Source organism: Salmo salar, chromosome ssa04 (genome assembly GCF_905237065.1).
Source record: "Salmo salar chromosome ssa04, Ssal_v3.1, whole genome shotgun sequence".
NCBI classification, from domain to species: Eukaryota; Metazoa; Chordata; class Actinopteri; order Salmoniformes; family Salmonidae; genus Salmo; species Salmo salar.
Window position 1 is genome coordinate 53,682,026 of NC_059445.1, and position 22,738 is coordinate 53,704,763.

The window sequence follows — 22,738 nt, forward strand, 5'->3', positions numbered from 1 at the left end:
AACTGGCTCTCATGAGGACCGCCACAGGAAAGACCCAGAGTTACCTCTAAGTTCATTAGTTACCAGCCTCAGAAATTGGCAATTAACTGCACCTCAGATTGCACATCACAGAGTAACAGACACATCTCAACATCAACTGTTCAGCGGAGACTGCGTGAATCAGGCCTTCATGGTCGAATTACCTCAAAGAAACCATTACTAAAGGACACCAATAAGAAGAGATTTGCTTGGGCCAAGAAACACGAGCATGGTACAGATTTGCTTTGCTGGTGACAGTCAGTGATTTATTTAAAATTCAAGGCACACTTAATCAGCATGGCTATAACAGCATTCTTCAGCGATACACCATCCCAACTGGTTTGCGCTTAGAGGGACTATCATTTGTTTTTCAACAGGACAATGACCCAAAACACACCTCCAGGCTGTGTAAGGGATATTTGACCGAGAGTGATGGTGCAGCATCAGACCTGGCCTCCACAATCATCCGACCTCAACCCAATTGAGATAGTTTGGGATGAGTTGGAATGCAGAGTGAAGGAAAAGCAGCCAACAAGTGTTCGGCGTGTGTGGGAACTCCTTCAAGACTGTTGGAAAAGCAGTCCTCATGAAGCTTGAGAGTGTGCAAAGCTGTCATCAAGGCATGGGTGGCTACATTGAAGAATCTCATACATTTTTGTTTAACACTTTTTTGGTTACTACAGTACATGATTCTGTGTTATTTTATAGTTTTGATGTCTTCACTATGATTGTACAATGTAGAAAGTAGTAAAATAAAGAAAAAAACCCTTGAATGAGTAGGTGTCTAAACATTTGACTGGTACTGTAAGTACATTACATTTAAGATCAAATTCACATGAAGTTTCACATAGAACATCCCCAGAATACTGCATTGTAAATACAGCATTTATCCAATTGTTTAACTTTGTGACCTGAGGGGAGGGTTTCACAGAACAGGATCCTTTGGTAAATGTACATATAACCTAAAACTGAAATATGGATATCCATGCCATCTAGTGGCCATAAGGAATGAGACCGTGTTGGAATCCATCACTAGAACTGCAATGCATGAACAGACTGGTAAAGTAGATACAAACAGGTTCAGAGGTCTCATCCTTGAAGCAAATATGTGTGTGTGGTAATACAGGACAATGATAATCATTTAATTGCAGACATGCAGATATCTGTATTCATTGCTAGATAGAGTTAAATAATGGATATTAATTGGCGAATCCATCTGAAAACACATGTCCAGATGATCTAGTCCGTAGAACAGTGGTCAGAATAGTTCAGCGGTCAGTCAAAACACTATTTTCTCATTCCTCCTTTTGGCAGCAACACCAAAGCTTGTGCAGATATCTTTATTTTCAGGTAAACTTTCATGATCTTTTGCGTTGGCAAATAAAAAGACATACACATGAAAATAATTACCCTATATCCTTGAAATTCCCACTATGATAATGTGACTGTTTTTTTTAAATGGAACAATCCTAAGGTAAATTGTATAATCTCCCTTCGATTTGTTAATATTAATCAAGTAAATCATTAAAAAAACACATGGACATGTAAAAATATCAAAACAACTTCACATTTTGCAAGTATAATGCAGTTGCAGTCTTGGCATACATAAAATAAATGTAGTTGAAGTCAGAGTGTTCCTGTGTTACCAAGACGTTGCAGAGGACATATATACTGTAGTCAATATAATTTATTTATTATACCTTTCCCTGCTGTCTCTGTTTCAGTCCTGTCTGTAACCAGCACACTGGATCATCTAGACCAGATTCCCTTAGAGAAGGGAACCTCTGCCAACGCTGGTGTCTTGGGCCTCCCACCCCTATGGGGCGTCAGCTCCCACTCAGCCCAGTCAAAACTGGGCTTCCCCCTAACGTCAGGACAGCAGAGTCCCTGCCAATTTCATGCTTATGCACTTGTGTTTTCCTACTAGCACTGACTTTTGCTGATAACTTCTTTGAGGAAAAATGTACTTACTATGACTGTGATATGTAGTTGTCTGACCTAGGTATCTCAAGATGAATGCACTAATAGGCATCTCAAGATGAATGCACTAACTGTAAAGGTGCCTGCATGCTTCCCATCCGAAACAGTTTTATGACTTTTTTCTTTGTTTTGGTCTTTAGCAAGGTTTTTTTGGGGCTGTTCGTGCACACAAACATTTTTCGGTAGCCAAAGTTGGTAACCAAACTTTACGCTCCTTCGTCGGTGATTGGTCAACAGTAGGGATTCTTCAAGGCTGTCATTGTTAATGCTTCATGTCATTCAACTAGAGATGAATTGTTTTCATGCTAATTATTTAACTTGAGAAATACTGCACCAAACATCTTAGATGTAAAGCTGAGCAACTAAGATCTCCTCAGAAAAAAATTTCAAAATTAATGAAACATTTCTTGAGTTATCATTAATTTTGGACTATTTTGAGAAAGTGTATACTGGCTATGGCGTTTCAATATATTTTTTTAAGATCTTTATTTTTTTTACCCCTTTTTCTCCCCAATTGATAGTTACAGTCTTGTCCCATCACTGCAATTCCCATACAGACTCGGGAGAGGTGAAGGTCGAATGCCGTGTGTCCTCCGAAACACGACCCAGCCAAGGCGCTCTGCTTCTTGACACAATGCCTGCTTAACCCGGAAGCCAGCCGCACCAATGTGTCAGAGAAAACACTGTGCACCTGGCAACCGTGTCAGCGTGCATGTTCCCGGACAACCACAGAAGTCGCTAGAGCGTGATGGGACAAGGACATCCCGGCCGGCCAAACCCTCCCCTAACAGGGACAACGCTGGGCCAATTGTGCACCGCCCCATGGGTCTCCCGGTCGCGGCCAGCAGCGACAGAGCATGGACTCGAAACAGGATCTCTAGGGGCACAGCCACTCGGGAGGCCAAGCGAAGGTCTTTTAAGGGAGTATATGAACACTTGTTCTGCTAAGCATCAGCCGAACCAAAGCATGCGGAAGGCTTAAGTCTCTCTGGATAAGAGCGTCTGCTAATTTATATTAAAAAAAATAGGGTAGTATAAACAGTTCCTGGGTCTAAACATAACCAATTAAAAATATAGCCAGCTCAAGCTGACCATCTGACGTTATTATGGTTTGTGAATATGCTAAAGTATTATATTGATTGTTGTAATACATACACTAATATAATGTACATGTGTTTTTATGACTATTGCCTTTTTTCCTAATCATATTCCAGAAAATATCCATGTTCGGGCAGGGCAGTTACATATATCTGCATCGACATACTACATGTACATTAATGCATTCAAAATGTTTGAGAACTTAAACAAAAACACTACAACATCACCATGAAAATCCGATTGTGATCAATGAAAGAGAAAAATCATTCCATATCAACTCTCAATGCTATGCTGTACTTGGCAAATCCACACAGTGCGAAACAAAAGGGTCCCTGGAGTGGTAGGTTGGGGGGGGTGACCTGCCAGACCTCTGGTAGTCGGGTGTACAGTATGTGTCCCATAGACAGCAGAAGGGGAGTTGGCAGACTGGCAGGTCAGGTCCCTTTGCTGATGCCTGTTGTATGGTAGTCACCCTCCTTCATGGTCCCCAGCCACTCAGCTTGTCTTCTGAGCCTCCATGTGCAACATGGGCCACACTCCACATATAAACTGATTCAACACATTGTGGACAAGTGTTAGGTTATTGTTGATATTGTGGTGCCATACAGATGTAGGATCTTAATTTGAAAAACCTTTTGTGTATCATAACCTGAAGGCAGTTCTGATTCTGAATGATCTTCAGGTATGATGAGTATTAGAGAAGGATGGAGGAGGGCTCTCCCAAACCTACTGCCCAACAGTGGGCAGGCATACATACACCCCCGGATGCAGCCGTTATGTATATGAAGGTAGCTATTGTATAGAAATTGCATCCCAAACAATGTCCTTATCGTAACCCTCAGTCCATACCATAGAACTTGAGTTATGCCTGATTCTGAATGTCACACTCCACATACTCAACTATCTTTTCTATTCCCAACATAAATAATCTACTTCTTCAAGAGGAATGTTCAGTATAAATATTGTTGGACTGTACAGGACAACTTAACAACAACGCACTGAAGAGGGGAGATAGCAGAGTCATCTTCTGCTCAAAACCTCACGCTCTCTAGGTGTGGGGTCTTAATTTGATCACCCTGTTGCAAGTAAAACTTGTAGAGCCTACATCTGTATACACAAGCATAGAACTGGGATGTGTTAAAGAACTGGGAGGATGAGAGCACACTGACCTTTACTTTTGCTCTGTGTTTGAGGTAGATTGACCGTATCTGCAGGCTACATGACAACAGAACATATTACATTTTTCAGTAACACATTCTTGTAGAAATCATCTGACCATATCCCTACTCAAGATACCAGTCTGTTCTTAATCTAATTATGTTCTTCAAGCAGAATAAATCAATTTTAGTGGGAACAAATGCAATGAGCAAACAAACACAGTAAAAGCTTTATAAGACTTATAGAATATAGACGGTTCAGTGGATAGTTTACCTGAAGAGTATGTGTAGGTAGGAGCCCAGGCCTGTGAGGATGTGCCACCAGGCATGGAACTGTGTCACCGCCCCAACAACAGGGGGCAGTCTCTGTCTGGTGGATCTAAAGGAGAGTGTGGAGTGGAGAGTTTTACATTTCATTCTGTCTACAAATGTAGAATCTTAATTTTAGACAGTTTGCTACAACAGGTAAATAATCCTGCAGCAACAGGAAATAGTCATTATTATGTGGATTATAAATAATCTGACATTTTTGTAGAGATTGATAAAAAAAATGTTAAAGGAAATTCAAGTCTGAAATTTTAAAGTGGAAATTACAAACTTCAGAAGTCTTTTTAAACCTCAAATACAGGCCAAGTTAAAAACATTTTTGCATTACAGGAAAGTTCTCCTTCAACAGGATGATCAAATTAAGATCCTACATCTAGGGAAATGGATGTCCATATTCTGATGTCAGCGTGTGCAAATTGTTTGTATATTTACCTGAGTGAGTCACATGCCAGATTATCAATGTTCCACAACAGGAACCCCAGCAGGAAGACACTCAGGGAGATGTAACACATAGGTTTGAGCCAGGGGTACACCCTGCAGGTAAAAGACAAAGTCAGATGAGATGTATAAACAATGTTATAACATAGCCCTACTTCAGAGGAGGCTGGTGGGATGAGCTATGGGAGGACAGGTTCATTGTGATGGGTGGAATGGAATCAATGGAATGGTATCAAATGCATCAAACATATGGAAACCACGTTTGACTCCGTTCTATCCATTCTTTTCCAGCCATTACAATGAGCTTGTCCTCCTACAGCTCCTCCCACCAGCCTCCTCTGCCCTACTTCGTATTGTGGTTTCTGAAAACGTTGTCATCCAGAACCACAAATATCTGCATAATAGCAGTATCCAATGGTGAGTGGCTATTATACAATTCAAACTTTGTAAGGATAACAAATGTACTGCTGACCTCTTAGTTATCAGTTAGTTTCCCAAACTACTGAGCCACGATGCTACCACATACCATGTAACTATGAAGATAGAACGCATCACCAAGCAGGCTACAAGTGCACCATACATGACCTAAGGACACAAAAAGAAGAATCTTTAGTGTTGAAAAGCAACCAAATTCAGATCTGTGTCATATTTTACAGTAGCCCTAATTCTGGTGTTTTCACCAGAACAAAGGTGAAATGAAGTATGAGGTGTATAATGCACACGTTTTCAACCAGACTGCTCAACCCCTAAAAAAGGAAAACACTACAGTACAGCATGTACAAGGTTCAAACATGAGGTTGTGCTAAATCCATGCTCAAATAAACACTGCTCTTTTGTGATGGTTGATGAGACGTATAAATGAATGGTCACAGTTGGTGTATTGTATCTAAATGAGTAGCAAATCAAACTACATATATCAGCTTGGTGTGAAACACTAATTAGTTGAAACAATATGCTGACAATATAACGTTCTCCAAAACAGACTGTTGAGGGCATGTTTATGACTAAACGTGTGCCACTGTCATGCCCTGACCATAGAGAGCCTTTTTATTCTCTATTTTGGTTAGGTCGGGGTGTGACTAGGGTGGGTAATCTAGTGTGTGTACTTCTTTGTTGGCCTGGTATGGTTCCCAATCAGAGGCAGCTGTTTATCATTGTCTCTGATTGGGGATCATATTTAGGCAGCCATTTCCCCACTGTGTTTTGTGGGATCTTGTTTCGTTTGTTCCTTTATTGTTTTTTGTATTTGCTGAAGTTTCACTTTATAATAAAGATGTGGAACGCTACGTACGCTGCACCTTGGTCCAGTTCCTACGACGATGTTGACAGCCACCATGGAGCAGTGGGGTTTAGTAGGCTAAGCAGAGAGGGCTCTGAAGTGTAAACAAAGGCTGCTTTGTCACTTTGTTTCTGTTGTTGTCGAGCAACACAGACACTTCTCTAGACTCTCAATATCCACAGCAACACTGGCTATTGTGGTGGTATGCTAGAGAGGAGTTTATATAAGTGTAACCTGGGCATGTAAGATTAGACTAAGCGATAGTCAAAAAGGTGGTGTATGACATGTTGTACGACAAGTGACAACGCTGAAATATATTGTATTGCTGAATACAATTGCACAGAGACATCTGAAGTGACATGCCACAATAGCAATCTAACAGGACCTCATGTCTGGCTGTTTCCACTTTTAGCCAGGGGCAATATTTACTAATGAAACAGTGAAATCTAATACCAAACAAAGAGCATGCTCACTGAAGAGTGCAAATGTACTCTCTCACCTGGTGAAATACTGGCTCTTTCCATTGTAAATACACCTGGGAACAAAATAGAAAAAAAAAGAATGCAGATAGTGACATTAATTATTGACATACAGTAATGGAATGAAAATGGACAGTTAGTCAGGTCCAAAATTATTGGCACCCTTAGTAAAGAAGAGGGAAAAAATACTTTATAATAGAAATAATACAAATACTGAGCTATATTCTATTATACTAATACAGTTGCTCAGAGAAAGATTTTGTTCAACAAGCAAAAAATAAAATTCTAAAATAATCTGCATATGGATCTTTCTTTCGATGCCAAACCCACCACTGGTGTGCGTGGCCAAAGAGCTCTATTTTCATGTTATTTGACCACAACACCAGTTCCAATCCAAGTGCCAATGCATTTTAGCAAACTCCAGGTGTTTACATTTGTTGTTCGCTCTCAATAAAGTATTTTTTCTGGCAACCCTTCCAGAGAGCATGGAGGTGGCGTAAACTTGGTCACCGGAAGATGCATGAAAAAAATTCTGTAATTCTCCAACTTTGGCCCTTTGCCTCCCAAACCATCTTCCTTACTGTACGTGGGGACAAGAGACACTTGCGTCCAATACCAGGAAAGTTTTAAACTTAATCGTTGCCCTAATAGTGGTATAGATGTAGGATTTTAAATATAAACCAGTTTGCTACAGCAGGAAAATAATCCTGCATCAACAGGAAATGTGAATTATTATGTGGATTATAACTAATGAAAAAATGTTGTTGGGGTTGATACATTTTTCATTAGGGCATATCAAGTCTGCCATTTTAAAGTGGAAATTACAAACTTTAGAAGCCTTTTTAAACCTTGAATCCAAAACACGTTTGCATTTCCTGCTGTGCACGAAAATTCGCAGCAATAAAATAGTGATCAAATTAAGATCCTACATCTGTAGTGGTGTGTGTGTGTGTGTGTGTGTGTGTGTGTGTGTGTGTGTGTGTGTGTATGTATGTATGTATGTATGTATGTATGTATGTATGTATGTATGTATGTATGTATGTATGTATGTATATTTATCTGTCTGAGCAAATATATTACAATAATATAATTTTTATCAAGGGCACCAATCATTTTTGACCTGACTGTGGGATTTATGAGACACTCACCACACTGACTGAGACACTGAAGAACAATAACAATGTGATAGGAAATAAACTCAGAGTGTTTTCTTGCTTGAAGCATTCATATCTGTAACAAAACATGAATTCAATTATCATTCCTCTCATGAAACACATTTGTAATTATAGACATACTGTATACAGTAAGGCTTTTGAGAAGGATGGAGAGCAAGATGAAGAAAGATGCCCCAGTTAAAATGGAGGAAATCTAAGTGCCGCTGAATCCATAGACATCAGCTTAGTTACATGGCATCTACAACCACGAGAGACACAATATGTGCTTTCTTAGGGTGGATCAATTTGAGGGTTGGATTCACTTTTCATTGATCACATTACATTTTATATTGCCCTCAAATTACTTTCAGTGAGCTTTTGACCTGGGCTGCTCAATGGCATTGGCACTGTGAAAGCTGAAGAAAGTAAATCCATTATGTCGGGTACTTACAGACAGTAGACAAAGACACAGGTGCTGTAGATCATTGGCAGCTCATCCAGCAACTGTGGGGGGGGTCAGACAGCAGAGACAGAGAGTGATGTATAATGGGATGGTCGGCACGAGCCAAGACAGGACTATTGTTTTCTGTTTACGCTAGTGTCTGACCGAACTGCATGTGCATTTTTCAGGAAATGATGAGGTATCATTTTTTATGTCCTTAACAGCTGAAAAGGTCCATGTGATTATGAGAACACAACTCTTCAATGGTGGATGCATACAGTGTGCTGACGAATCACAATTTATTTTTAGATACTAAAAGTCAGCTCACCTGCATCTCATATTGCAGCGTCATATGGAAGCACCAGGAACCAATGCCAACAGCTGGAACAGAAGAAGAGATCACATCAAACAAACAGCAGGAAGCACAGACATTCAAACCATTCACTCAAATAAACAGGAAGGCATCTTGATGATGTTCTTTTAAAATACTATGAAGTAGGAGTAAGTTCTGTAAGTAGCCTTGGCTTGTACGAGCCGGAACGGCTCATAGGCTCCTGCTCCCATCTCCTGTTTCTGGAGCATGAGGCAGCTTAATGTACAAGTAAATCAAATAAAAATGTATTGGTCGCTTACACAGATTTGCAGATTTTAATCGCAGGTGCCGCGAAATGCTTATGTTTCTAGCACCAACAGTACATTAATATCTAGCAATACAATAACAATACACACAATCAAATTAAGAAAAATAATATTAAGAAATATCAGAGCGAGCAATATATAAAATAAATGGAATGTATAGACAGTATATGAATAGAAAATGTGTGTACAACAGTAGTTATAAGATGAGCCATGACTAGAATACAGTATATACATACTGTACACTTAGTATACAAAAAATTAAGAACACCCGCTCTTTCCATGACATAGGCTGACCAGGTGAATCCAGGTGAAAGCTATCATCCCTTGTCTATGTCACTTGTTAAATCCATTTCAAATCAGTAAAGATGAAGGGGAGAAGACAGGTTAAAGGATTTTTAAGCCTTGAGACAATTGAGACATGGATTGTGTATGTGTGCCATTCAGAGGGTGAATGGGCAAGACAAAACATTTATGTGCCTTTTAATTGGGTATGGTGGTAGGTGCAGGGCGCACAGGTTTGTGTCAAGAACTGCAACGCTGCTGGGTTTTTCACGCTCAACAGTTTCCCGTTGGTATCAAGAATGGTCCATCACCCAAAGGACATCCAGCCAACTGTGGGAAGCAGTGGAGTCAACATTGGCCAGCATCCCTGTGGACACCTTGTAGAGTCCATGCCCCGACAAATTGAGGTTGTTCTGAGGGAAAAAGGGGGAGGTGCAACTCAATATTAGGAAGGTGTTCCTTATGTTTGGTATACCCAGTGGGTAAAATAGTATGAAAAAATTAAAGTAGACCCGTGTTCAATGACTCTAGGTACAAAGGGCAGCAAGTCTATGGTGCAGGGTAGAGTACCAGGTGGTAACCAACTAGTGACAGTGTAAGGTTCAGGGCAGGTTACCAGGCGGAGGCCGACTCGTGATGACTGTTTAACAGTGTGATGGCCTGGAGATAAACAGCTTCTATCAGTCTCTCGGTCCCAGCTTTGATGCACCTGTACTGTCTCTGCCTGGTAGCAGGGTGAATAGGCCGTGGCACGGGTGGCTGAGGTCCTTGATCTTCTTGGCCTTCCTGTGACACCGGGTGCTGTAGGTGTCCTGGTCCTGGAGGACAGGCAGTGTGCCCCCGGTGATGCGTTGGGCTGACCGCACCACCCTCTGGAGAGCCTTGCGGTTGCGGACAATGCAGTTGCCGTACCAGGCAGTAACACAGTCAAACTGAATGATCTCGAAGGTGAATCTGTAGACATTTGTGAGGGTCTTAGGGGCCAAGATGAATTTCTTCAGCCTCCTGAGGTCGAAAAGGCTCTGTTCAGGGCTCTACAGGGCGACCTTATTACTCGCAAATGGCCTAAATATTTTTCTGTGCGAACTGGAATTTTTATTTAGGCGCACCAGTGCCCCAAGAAGAATTAAGGATTCTAGCTTTATTACCTCATATTTTTCATTGAAATCCTCAATTTCTTTGTGTGCGCCTACATTTTCCAACTTAGGCACATGCATGCTCCTTGTAAAAAAGGTCAGCGTAGAGCCCTGCTGTTGTGCTTTCTTCACCACTCTGTCGGTGTGGAGGGACAAGTTTAGGTCCTCAGTGATGTGCACGCGGAAGAACTTGAAGCTTTTGACCCACTCCACTGCAGCTCCATCGATGTGGATGGAGGCGTGTTCTCTCTGCTCTCTCTCATGTAGTCCACAATCAGCTTTTTCGTTTTGTTGACGTTGAGGGAGATATCTCTCTCACGCAGTCTCCTCTGAACAGTTGATGTTGAGATGTGTCTGTTACTTAACCTGTTATGGCTAGGGGGCAGTATTTTCACAGCCGGATAAAAAACATACCCGATTTAATCTGATTATTACTCCTGCCCAGAAACTAGAATATGCATATAATTATTAGCTTTGGATAGAAAACACTCCAAAGTTTCTAAAACTGTTTGAATGGTGTCTGTGAGTTTAACAGAACTCATTTGGCAGGCCAAAACCTGAGAAGATTCCATGCAGGAAGTGGCCTGTCTGACAATTTCTTGCCCTTCTTCATTATCTCTATCCATTACAGAGGATCTCTGCTGTTACGTGACACTTCCTACGGCTCCCATGGGCTCTCAGAAGGCGGCAAAAAGCTGAATCGTGGCTTTGCAGGCTCTGGTTGAAAAAAAGTAGCGCGTTTGGGTAGTGGCTGGTTACAGTACTGTGAGACTCAGGCGCGTGCCCGCGTCGACCCCATGCTGTTTTCTTTCGTCTGTTTACCGTTAACGCAGATTCCCGGTCGGAATATTATCGCTTTTTTACGAGAAAAATGGCATAAAAATTGATTTTAAACAGCGGTTGACATACTTCGAAGTACGGTAATGGAATATTTAGACATCTTTTGTCACGAATTGCGCCATGCTCGTGACCCTTATTTACACTTCGGATAGTGTCTTGAACGCACGAACAAAACGCCGCTATTTGGATATAACGATGGATTATTTTGGACCAAACCAACATTTGTTATTGAAGTAGAAGTCCTGGGAGTGCATTCTGACGAAGACAACAAAGGTAATCAAACTTTTGTAATAGTAAATCGGAGTTTGGTCAGGGCTAAACTTGGTCGGTGTCTAAATGGCTAGCCGTGATGGCTGGGCTATCTACTGAGAATATTGCAAAATGTGCTTTCACCGAAAAGCTATTTTAAAATCGGACATATCGAGTGCATAGAGGAGTTCTGTATCTATAATTCTTAAAATAATTGTTATGTTTTTTGTGAACGTTTATCGTGAGTAATTTAGTAAATTCACCGGATGTTTGCGGGGGGTATGCTAGTTCTGAACGTCACATGCTAATGTAAAAACGCTGGTTTTTGATATAAATATGAACTTGATTGAACAAAACATGCATGCATTGTATAACATAATGTCCTAGGGTTGTCATCTGATGAAGATCATCAAAGGTTAGTGCTGCATTTAGCTGTGGTTTGGGTTTATGTGACATTATATGCTAGCTTGAAAAATGGGTGTCTGATTATTTCTGGCTGGGTACTCTGCTGACATAATCTAATGTTTTGCTTTCGCTGTAAAGCCTTTTTGAAATCGGACAGTGTGGTTAGATTAACGAGAGTCTTGTCTTTAAAATGCTGTAAAATAGTCATATGTTTGAAAAATTGAAGTTTTCGGATTTTAGAGGAGTTTGTATTTCGCGCCACGCCCATCATTGGATATTGGAGCAGGTGTTCCGCTAGCGGAACGTCTAGATGTAAGAGGTTAAACTCTGAAGAATTTATTTGGGCTGCAATCCGAGGTGCAGTTAACCCTAAGGAACTTAACCTCTGCAGCAGAGCTAACTCTGGGTCTTCCTTTCCTGTGGCGGTCCTCATGAGAGCCAGTTTCATAATAGCGCTTGATGGTTTTTGCGACTGCACTTGAAGTTCTTGAAATGTTCTGTATTGACTGACCTTCATGTCTTAAAGTAATGATGGACTGTCATTTCTCTTTGCTTATTTGAGCTGTTCTTGCCATAATATGGACTATTTTACCAAATAGGGCTATCTTCTGTATACCCCCCTACCTTGTCACAACACAACTGATTGGCTCAAACGCATTAAGGAAAGACTTTCCACCATTTAACTTAACGCACACCTGTTAATTGAAATGGATTCCAGGTGACTACCTCATGAAGCTGGTTGAGAAAATGTCAAGAGTGTGCAAAGCTGTCAAGGCAAAGGGTGGCTTTGAAGAATCTCAAATATATTTATGTTTAACACTTTTTTGGTTACTACATGATTCCATATGTTTTATTTCATAGTTAAGGTCTTCACTAGTATTCTGCAATGTAGAAAATAGTAAAAATATAGAAAAACCCTGGAATGAGTATGTTTCCAAACTTTTGACTGGTACTGTATATGTTTGCCCTCAGAACTGCCTAAATTCGTCAGGGCATTGACTCCACAAGGTGTCGAAAGCATTCCACAGGGATGCTGGCCCATGTTGACTCAAACGCTTCCCCCAGTTGTGTCAAGTTGGCTGGATGTTCATTGGGTGGTGGACCACGGGAACCTTTTGAGCGTTTCAAACCCAGCAGCGTTGCAGTTCTTGATACAAACCGGTGCATCTGGCACCTACTACCATATCCCATTCAAAGATCCCATTCAAAGGCACTTGCATTTTTTTGTCTTACCCATTCACACTCTGAATGGCACACATACACAATCCATGTCTCAGTTGTCTCAAGGTTTAAAAATCATTCTTCAACCTGTCTCCTCCCCTTCATCTACACTGATTGACATGGATTTAATAAGTGCCATTAATAAGGGATCATAGCTTTCACCTGGTCAGTCTATATCATGGAAAGAGCAGGTGTTCTTAATGTTTTGTATACTCAGCGTACAGGATCGAACATTCCATTCCAGCTAAACAATGGATATAATGTATAGCGTAAAAATAAAAATACATATCTAAAATGTATTAAATAAAAATCAGAGATCAGTAATATTTTACACACACATGAAGGTACCCATAAGCAACGATTTCTGATGAAAAAACACAAATGGAAAAATTGGTGGATATAGATAGCATTTAGGAAATAAACTCTTCATTTGTATTATAAAATATTAGTAAATCATACTAATAATTCCTGATGTGTATGGAGCACCTACCTGCCAGTCCCAGAAAAGAGTAGACGTAGCGGAACTCTAGGCCGTCTTTATACGTCTGGATGGCACCGTAGATGGGAGGCAGGATCATAATCAGGTTGCTGACAGTGTTCCCTGTACAACAAGATAAACAGAGCAACTGTCAGAGGAAGACGAGACAACATGTAGTGTATGATAGCAAACAGCAACCACAATCATTTGATGTCTGATAGAATTTGTAATAGTGTGTCTCTTAGCAGATGGAAAACTAGAGAAAGAATAGTGTTTACATTCTGTAAGCAGGTCCAATTTATAAAATCAGTAAGATTCAGACTGGTGAAATGAGTTTTTATTTATAAGGCCATTTTATCTATGCTGTCTTCTGTCTCGAAAGGAAAACGCATAAAAGCATGGTCCTTTAATTTCTCAGCCCCCTGGTCTTGGAATTCCTCCAAGCCAACCTAAAACTACAGGACCTGGTGTCCCTGGACGAGGTCAAAGGACAAATAGATGAACAGGTTGTTAAGACATGTAGTTGTTTCTAGATGTCGCTAGTTACTTATGTAAGAAGCATGTTGTTTTACTTCACACACACCACATCGACTGTTTGTTTGCTGTTGTATTTGTGCTGTTGCCAGTGTCTTCTGTCTGTGTTGTCTGTGTTGTCTTCCATAGTTTTTTTTATCCCAGCCTCCGTCCCCACAGGAGGCATTTTGCCTTTTGCCATCATTGTAAATAAGAATTGGTTCTTAATTGACTTGCCTGGTTAAATAAAGGTAACATACTTAATTTGAAGATTTCACAACACCAAGTGATGGTTGATGATCAATGATCAATGATGCTAATGATTAGAATGTTGTTTCAAGTTGGGGCTTATATGCAAGAGGCAAGAGCTCTGAGGGCTAACTCAGTTCTTTGTTCAGTTAACATTGCTACACTGCTGTACTGAATTTGTTGCTTGCTTAGCTGCTGGATACAAAAGTAAAGGATTCTTGAAATCATATTCTTACAAATATATGTACAAGACTAAGGAATATTGGATGTCTGTTGCACAATATTTATGTTTAACATTAGGCTGGTGCCCTACATTAGTAAGTTGTGTTGTACATTAGGCTGACTGACTTCAGGTCAAATAGCATTAGGCATTCCCCAAGGTGCTGTAGTCAGTAAAATGCCAAGAACTTTCCTGTATAACGTTTTCATTAGTTTAACTTTAAGCAAAAGTGAGGAGAATCTCCTGTTTAATGTATTCTGACCTCCCTCGATGCTGCAAGCAGCGCTACTACTGTTCAGCTCTGCTGAGGTTTTGAGAACTGAGATATAGCACATGTATGCCACACAATGAGGGGAAGAAAATTGTGGTTGCCTCTTTGTCTGTCTTCCACATTAGATTTATTGGATGTTGCACATTCCAGGCCTTTTATTCTACAACCTGGGACCCAATTTAAGAGCCAAACCAACCATTGCTTCAAACTCTACTGGTTGTGTGGAGTATCAGTGACATGGTCACTTTAATAATACAGTGTTCTACACATTTATAAGAGCTACGTAAGAGCAAGTGTTCTGTTATCAGAGTATTAGTTCTAGGTTAGATGCTTTTTAATAATGCTTTTTTTTCATTTCAATCTAGTGTTTTCACCTTTCCAAGGTCAAGGAGAGAAGACGAGTGTTGGGTCATTCAGTGTAATGTGGGTCATGTGTGAGTCAGAGACAGCGAGAGAAAACTAAAAGAGCAGTAGTTAAACATAGCTAATTCTGACCCACTTGGCATAGTTCCACCTTAATACACTGTTGCATCATAAAGTGCCTTCTGTAGCAACATATGCATTTTGACATACCAGTTTCGAAAATTGGCATCATTAAAAACATAATAAAGCCAACTGTATTATCATGGAGTTTTGCCATAACAGGACAGTGGGCGTGGGATTCTCCTGTAGGGCAGAGTTTCTCAAACTTTTTGGGGCCAGGGATCTCTTTTGTCAAAGCAAATTCACCAAGGACCCCCTCATAACTCGAGTGGGATAGAACTAGCATAGGAGTTTTACTGCTGCACTTTATCACTCATATCATTCAACAGGGTACCCAAAAGAAAATTACGAATGCTGAGTTGCAGGTTTTTATCTTGCAATGGAATGGAGCTCTTAGTGTTAAAGATAATTATCATGAATAGAAAAATGTTGCGATGCCTGTGTAACATGCTGACTAAACCAGCCCCGCATGTGCGTCCGTGTGTGCCATCGCGTGGATGTTGATTTTGTCCATCCACACCAGACGCGATCATGACACGCAGATTAAAATATCAAAACCAATTGTGAACCAACTATATTAATTTGGGGGCAGGTCGAAATGCACAGGAAACATTTATAGACATTAGCTAGCTAGCTGTTTCTTGCTAGTTTGTCCTGGGAGATGAATATTGAGTTGATATTTTACCTGACATGTATATGGTCCACTTTCTAGCAAGTTTTTTGTAGAATTTTCACCCAGAGTTTATTTTAGGGCTTGGCTACGCAGATGCTCGTTCACACATACAAGTGTGGTTGTGTGGTGTGGTTGAAACCATGATTTATATTAACACTAGATGAAAAGCAGGGGACGCTGTTTTGAAGCTACAGTGCCTCCATCTTGGTACTCCCCCACCAATGTAAAAAGTATTTTAGAAGCTATATAAAATGCATTTTTTAAATATACAAAAACATTTTCCTTAAAGTATATATATTTTTAAGTACTAATGCTAATGTCCACACTACAACAACAAAAATGCTTAAATATATGTACTTTTGTCCTTGAAACATTTTATTTAAATACTGTAGAATTTCAATCATTCCTACAGTGCCTTCAGAAAGTATTCACATCACTTGACTTTTTTCACATTTTGTTGTGTTACAAAGTAGGATTAAAATGTATTTAATTGTCTTTTTTGTCAATGATCGACACAAAATACTCTAATGTCAAAGTGGAAGAAAAATTCAAAAGTTTGATTTTAATTTTTATAAAACACTAATATTTCTTCATTAAATAAGTATTCAACCCCCTTGAGGCAATACATGTTAGAATCACAATTGGCAGTGATTACAGCTGTAAGTCTTTCTGGTTAAGTCTCTAAGTCTTGCTTTCCATACTTGGATTGTGCAACATTTACCCATTGTTCTTTTCAAAATTCTTCAAGCTTTGTCAAATTGGTTGTTGATCATTATTAGACAAACATTTTTCAGGTCTTGCCATATATTTTCAAGTAGATTTAAGTCAAAACTGTAACACGGCCACTCAGGAAATGTCACTGTCTTTTTGGTAAGCAACTCTAGCCTTGTTTTAGGTTATTGTTGTGCTGAAAGGTGAATTAATCTCCCAGTGTCTGGTGGAAAGCAGACTGAATCAGGTTTTCCTCTAGGATTTTGCCTGTGCTTAGCTCCATTCCTTTTTTATCCTGAAAATCTCCCCAGTCCTTAACGATTACAAGCATACCAATAACATGATGCAGCCACCACTCTGCTTGAAAATATGGAGAGTGTTACTCAGTAATGTGTTATATTGGATTTGCTCCAAACATAGCACCTTGTATTCAGGACTAATAGTGAATTGCTTTGCCACATCTTTGGCAGTATTACTTTAGTTCTTTCTCGCAAACAGGATGATTGTTTTGGAATATTTGTATTCTGTCCTTCTTTTCACTCTGTCAATTAGGTTAGAATTATGGAGTAACTACAATGTTGTTTATCCATCCACATGTTTTTCCTATCACAGCCATTAAACACCAACTGTTTTAAAGTCACCATTGGCCTCATGGGGAAATCCCTGAGCAGTTTCCTTCCTCTCTGGCGACTGTGTTAGGAAGGACGCCAGTATCTTTGTAGTGACTGGGTGTATTGATACACCATCCAACCTTCACCATGCACAAAGGGATATTCGATGTCTGCTTTTTCATTTTCCCACATCTACCAATAGGTGCCCTTCTTTGAGAAGCATTGGAAAACCTCCCTGGTCTTTGTGGTTGAATCTGTTTGAAATTCACTGTTCAACTGTGGGACCTTACAGATACTTGTATGTGTGGGGTACAGACATGAGGTAGTCAGTCTAAAATTATGTTAAACACTATTATTGTGTCCATACAACTTATTATGTGGCTTGTTTAGCACATTTTTACTCCTGAACGTATTTAAGCTGCCATAACAAAGGGATTGAATACAGTACTTATTGACTCAAGATATTTCAGCTTCTCATTTTTTTTGCATTTGTAGAACAAAATCAAAAAACATCATTCTACTTTGACATTGTGGATTATTGTGTGTAGGCCAGTGACAAAACCCCTAATTGAATCAATTTTAAATTCCGACTGTAACAATAAAATACGGAAAAAGTCTAGGGGTGTGAATTAGTGATGCGTGGGTTGACTCATAACCCGCAGTCCCCCCAGTTATATCCGCGGGGCTGACGGGTTTAGGGTCATTCAATATTGTTTGGATGAAGGGCGGGTGTGTGGCGGGCAGGTTGAATAAAGAGAAAACAGTACCTTAAAAAATCCATAAATGTATATTTCTTGTGCAATTTATATCTATAGGCTACATTGAGGTTTTGCTTTCATTATTTTAGGCTATCTGGCATTAGTGCGTAAGCCTAAGGTTTAGTGTCAAACTGTATGCAGGCCAAATAGTCCACACGCCTATCGCCAAATGTTTTTGGGAACGGGCAGAAAGAGTTTACGTCAATCCACAGAGGCAAAAGGGAAAATGTCAGAGTTTAATACAATAAGAGAAAAGCTGAAGAGTTGAAAATAAAAGAGGGCCAGAAAAGTAATGTTTGGGAAAGATTTGGTGAAGTGGTAAAAGAGGATGTGTGATAATTGTGATGGCTATACAAACTCGACAGTCACAAGATAGGGAACTGTAGCCTACTGTTCAGATGGGTTAAATGGAAAATGAAATCTAGTCTTTAACCACTCGCTAGCCTTAATATTAACTCCTGCAGAATTAAGTATTTCTTGCAGTACAATTATACACCAAATCTAGGCAAAATGTTTACTTGGGAACATGAGTGGAGAAATATGATTTATTTCTTTCAGCATCTTGAGAGAATGTGAATGCTCAGTTAGATACCATCTGTAGAGGTGCTATCTTTATCAGCAACAAAGCTGATAGTATTTCAACTACATATGCATCCAAGCCAAACTGAAATCTTATCAGAAAGATGTTGGGTCGTTTTCACAGCTTTCTATTTGCTTACAACCAGTCAAACTGACGTAATTTGGAAATTTTGCACAGGAAATATTTCCCTTTGTTGTTAGACTATTGCATTTTCTCCACGGTCCGTAACACCTTTGCTCTGTGAAAGATGACATGGAAAACTGTCAACTAGATTGAAGCATTCATTCATTCTATTAATTTAAGCTATTAATCTGCTGAGCAAGGATTTATTTAGTCTTCTAGGTCAACATATACATCACAGAAGAGAAGCTGCATGTATCTCATTATTGACTAACAATTAGCCTACCAAAAATATCAGAAATATCAGAAATGAATGCAGAAACATATCTAAATCAGACAACAACAATAAATACTGCATCCCCAAGTAAAAAAAATAGTTCCACCATCTTTGTAGCCTACAGAGCATTTTCAATTTTAGAGGGTTGTGGTCAGGTTGTGGATGGGTTTTTAGCAATTGCTGGTGGGTGCAGGTGAACATAAAGCTGACCCTCAGGCGCACCACTAACTAGTGTAAATACTTTCTGAAGGGACTGTATGGAGGACTACTCCTTCTGGGGAATGCCAATATGGCCAACCGGTGGCTTCAAAGCCTCTGATTGGCCAAAGCATATCCAGGGTTTATATACATCATTAGGGTGAAATTATTGAATAGCATGTAGGCTATGTGCGCGCAGCTGGTGAGGTTTGCAACTGAATGCATTCAAATTAAATGTGTCTTCGCATTTAACCCAACCCTCTGAATCAGAGAGGTGCGGGGGACTGCCATTATCGACATCCACAGCGCCCCGGAACAGTGGGTTAACTGCCTTGCTCAGAACGACAGATTTTTACTTTGTCAGCTCTGGGATTCGATCCAGCAACCTTTCGGTTACTGGCCCAACGCTCTAACCACTAGGGTACCTGCCGAAAGAGTCTGTATACTGTCCCAGAATTAAGCTGAAGCTATCTTGTGGCGCATTTCACTGTACACATGCGCAAAGCGCCAAACTAGCGACTTTTTATGTGCCGTATAGATAGCCTTTAACAGTAGCATACTTATAAACAGTTAGGCCTACTTGAAAGAGCGCGGTGCTGCTGCAGGTGCAAGTGAAGTTGTGACTCATTAGCGGGTCTGGCATCGCCATAGGCAAGAAGCACGGTCGAGGTAACGACACTAATGGTAACTTCTACCTTACCGGTATAAAACGTCAAAGCTGTATTTAAATGTAGAGATAAGATGCATGATCTAGCCTTCTGGCGCGAGCGTACGGGAATGGCACCACCGGCATAATGTTTACGCTATTTCTGAGACGGCTTTCCGCACGGATCCACAGCCGTATTTATTGCATTCATTTTTGTTTTCTATTACTAGTTTTGCAATACGCATGGTGTCAGCTGTACTTACAGAATTCTGCGATGTAGAAAGAGACGACATAATTATCCTCACACCAATCTAGCGTTGAGGTTGGCCGCCCCCAGTATCCCAGCCTGTCTGCGGATGGAGCCATGATGGAAAATGATCGGGGAGTTCTGTGTGTTTGCGGTCCAAACAATTAAAAGACACACCCTATCCCCTCAGCCCTCAAATGAGATGGACACTTCTGATGACGTATCATGACGTCTGACGAGTATACACTTACAGGGCGAGGGAGGAAGGAATGATTTTTGTGTGCGTGTGTGATAAGGAGTGCAGAATCTTTAGTACTAACGATTTATGACCGAAAGGCTCCCTCCAACCCCTCAGTTACAACCAATTATATGTATTAACCCTAGATGACTGACAGGGGGTGCTGTTTTGAAGCCACTGCGCCGCCATTTTGGTTCTCCATAGTCAAATATATACCGTACCAGTCAAAAGTTTGGACACACCTACTCTTTCCAGTGTTTTTCTTTATTTTTACTATTTTCTACATTGTAGAATAATAGTGAAGACATCAAAACTATGAAATAACACATATGGAATCATGTACCGGTACCCCCTGTATGTACCGGTACCCCCTGTATATAGCCTCGCTATTGTTATTTTACTGCTGCTCTTTAATTATTTGTTACTTTTATTTCTTATTTTTTACTTATCAATTTTATTTTTACTTAGGAGGTATTTTTCTTAAAACTGCATTGTTGGTTAAGGGCTTGTAAGTAAGCATTTCACTGTAAGGTCTACACCTGTTGTATTCGGTATTTGATTTGATGTAGTAACCAAAAAATTGTTAAACAAATCAAAATATATTTGAGACTCTTCTCCACCCTTTGCTTTTTCCTTTATTTAACTAGGCAAGTCAGTTTTCAATGACAGCCTAGGAACAGTGGGTTACATGCCTGTTCAGGGGCAGAATGACAGATTTGTACCTTGTCAGCTCAGGGATTTGAACTTGCAACCTTTTGGGTACTAGTCCAATGCTCTAACCACTAGGCTACCCTGCCTTGATGAGAACATTGCACACTCTTGGCATTCTCTCAATCAGCTTGAGGTAGTCGAATTTCTGCAAATAAACCAATACTAAAGGATGCCAATAAGAAGAGACTTGCTTGGGCCAAGAAACACAAGCAATGGACATTAGACTGGTGGAAATCTTTCCTTTGGTCTGATGAGTCCAAATTTGAGATTTTTGGTTCCAACCGACGCGTCTTTGTGAGATGCAGAGTATTTGAACGGATGATCTCCACGTGTGGTTCCCACCGTGAAGCATGGCGGAGGAGGTGTGATGGTGTGGGGTTGCTTTGCTGGTGACACTGTCTGTGATTTATTTAGAATTCAAGGCATACTTAACCAGCATGGCTACCACATCATTTCTTTTTCAGCAGGACAAAGCTCTCCACTTCACAGAGACAGCCCGGGTGGCAGTCCATCACTACAGCCACGTAGTGGAGGATGAGCAAGAACCAAACCCTCACACCCAGGAGACTGGACATTGCAAAATGTTTTAATGAATTATGTTTTAATTTAATTAGTTCATTACATTCCTCTTCAAGTATTTCACAAGAGTTTGGTTTTTTAGGAGTCTATGAAGACATACATTATTACGCTTTTTAAACCAGCACTTTTTCTCTTAGAATTAACTGAATGTCAAGTTCAATCAAATGTTCACATGTACAGAGATAATTAACATTAAACGTTTTTATATTTCTGTTGTCAAAGGAGATATGAAATGCTAAGGAAAGTAGGTTTTCAATAGAAATTGTGATATGGTATTTGGTCAGAGTAAATAACTTTATCTGTGAGTGAAGCAGGAGCTTAACCTGATGGTTGTAAATCATACAAGCGTCTGTGTTCATTCATCCATCATATATGCAGCTCTCATAATCTCACATGGAGGGATTACATTTAGAGCCACTAAATCTTTTTTGTTAAAAGAACACATATCAGTCTAATATCATCAATTAACACTAGCAAATATTTTTACTAATATGCTGGCTGTCAATGTATCTTAGGTTGTTTTCAAACGTGGTCCCTTTCAGTTAATTATTTTAACTCAGTCCGGTTTGCTTACTTTTTTGTGTAGTGTGAACACTCCAAATGGAACTTAGACCCCTCAAAAGAGGAAAAAAAACAAACTGAGACAATCGCCAGAGGTGGTCTGAATTCAGTTCGCTTGAATTCCACGGTCGGGTCCCTTTTTTAGCTCCCCAGGTTCGCTTGTCATTATTCCCGTACCACACTAGACTACCGCAACACCATTTCCCCTGCCGTAAACCCTCACATTGGTGCCACAAAAGAGAGAAGTTGATGATGTGCAGGTTCCCTGAAAAAAATGCATGCCGTTTCTAGATATTGATTAGAGATTGTCAAGGATACACAGAAATTCCAAAATGTATGGAGTTTTTAGTTCAGATTATTTGTTTGCCATATGTGATCTATAGCCTAAGAGAGCGTCATAAACTGTTTATTGATAGTGGGGTTTGAATAGTGTGAGAAGAAAACAACATATTTGGAGAGATTCACAACAT

At 40.1% G+C, this 22,738-nt stretch overlaps 1 protein-coding gene across 1 annotated transcript; it reads right to left on the bottom strand.

Annotated features, from left to right (window-relative positions):
• Positions 1 to 1,320: 1,320 nt before the first annotated feature.
• LOC106603557 (alkaline ceramidase 3) lies at positions 1,321 to 20,426 on the bottom strand. Its single transcript, XM_014197404.2, has 11 exons — positions 20,196 to 20,426; positions 13,635 to 13,745; positions 8,701 to 8,753; positions 8,382 to 8,434; positions 7,925 to 8,006; positions 6,797 to 6,832; positions 5,545 to 5,603; positions 5,013 to 5,114; positions 4,528 to 4,632; positions 4,266 to 4,311; positions 1,321 to 3,645 (listed from the first exon to the last, which is right to left on the bottom strand). The coding sequence occupies exons 1-11, from the start codon at positions 20,296 to 20,298 to the stop codon at positions 3,592 to 3,594; spliced, it is 804 nt and encodes a 267-aa protein (XP_014052879.1). The 5' UTR covers positions 20,299 to 20,426; the 3' UTR covers positions 1,321 to 3,591.
• Between the last annotated feature and the right edge of the window lie 2,312 nt (positions 20,427 to 22,738).

Coding starts and splice junctions, on each gene's coding strand:
- LOC106603557 (XM_014197404.2), bottom strand. CDS start 20,298: ATGGCTCCATCCGCAGACAGGCTGGGATACTGGGGGCGGCCAACCTCA. Junction 5,604..6,796: donor AAGAGCCAGTATTTCACCAG/GTGAGAGAGTAC, acceptor TTGTGTCCTTAG/GTCATGTATGGTGCACTTGT. Junction 5,115..5,544: donor TCTATCTTCATAGTTACATG/GTATGTGGTAGC, acceptor TTTTACCTGCAG/GGTGTACCCCTGGCTCAAAC.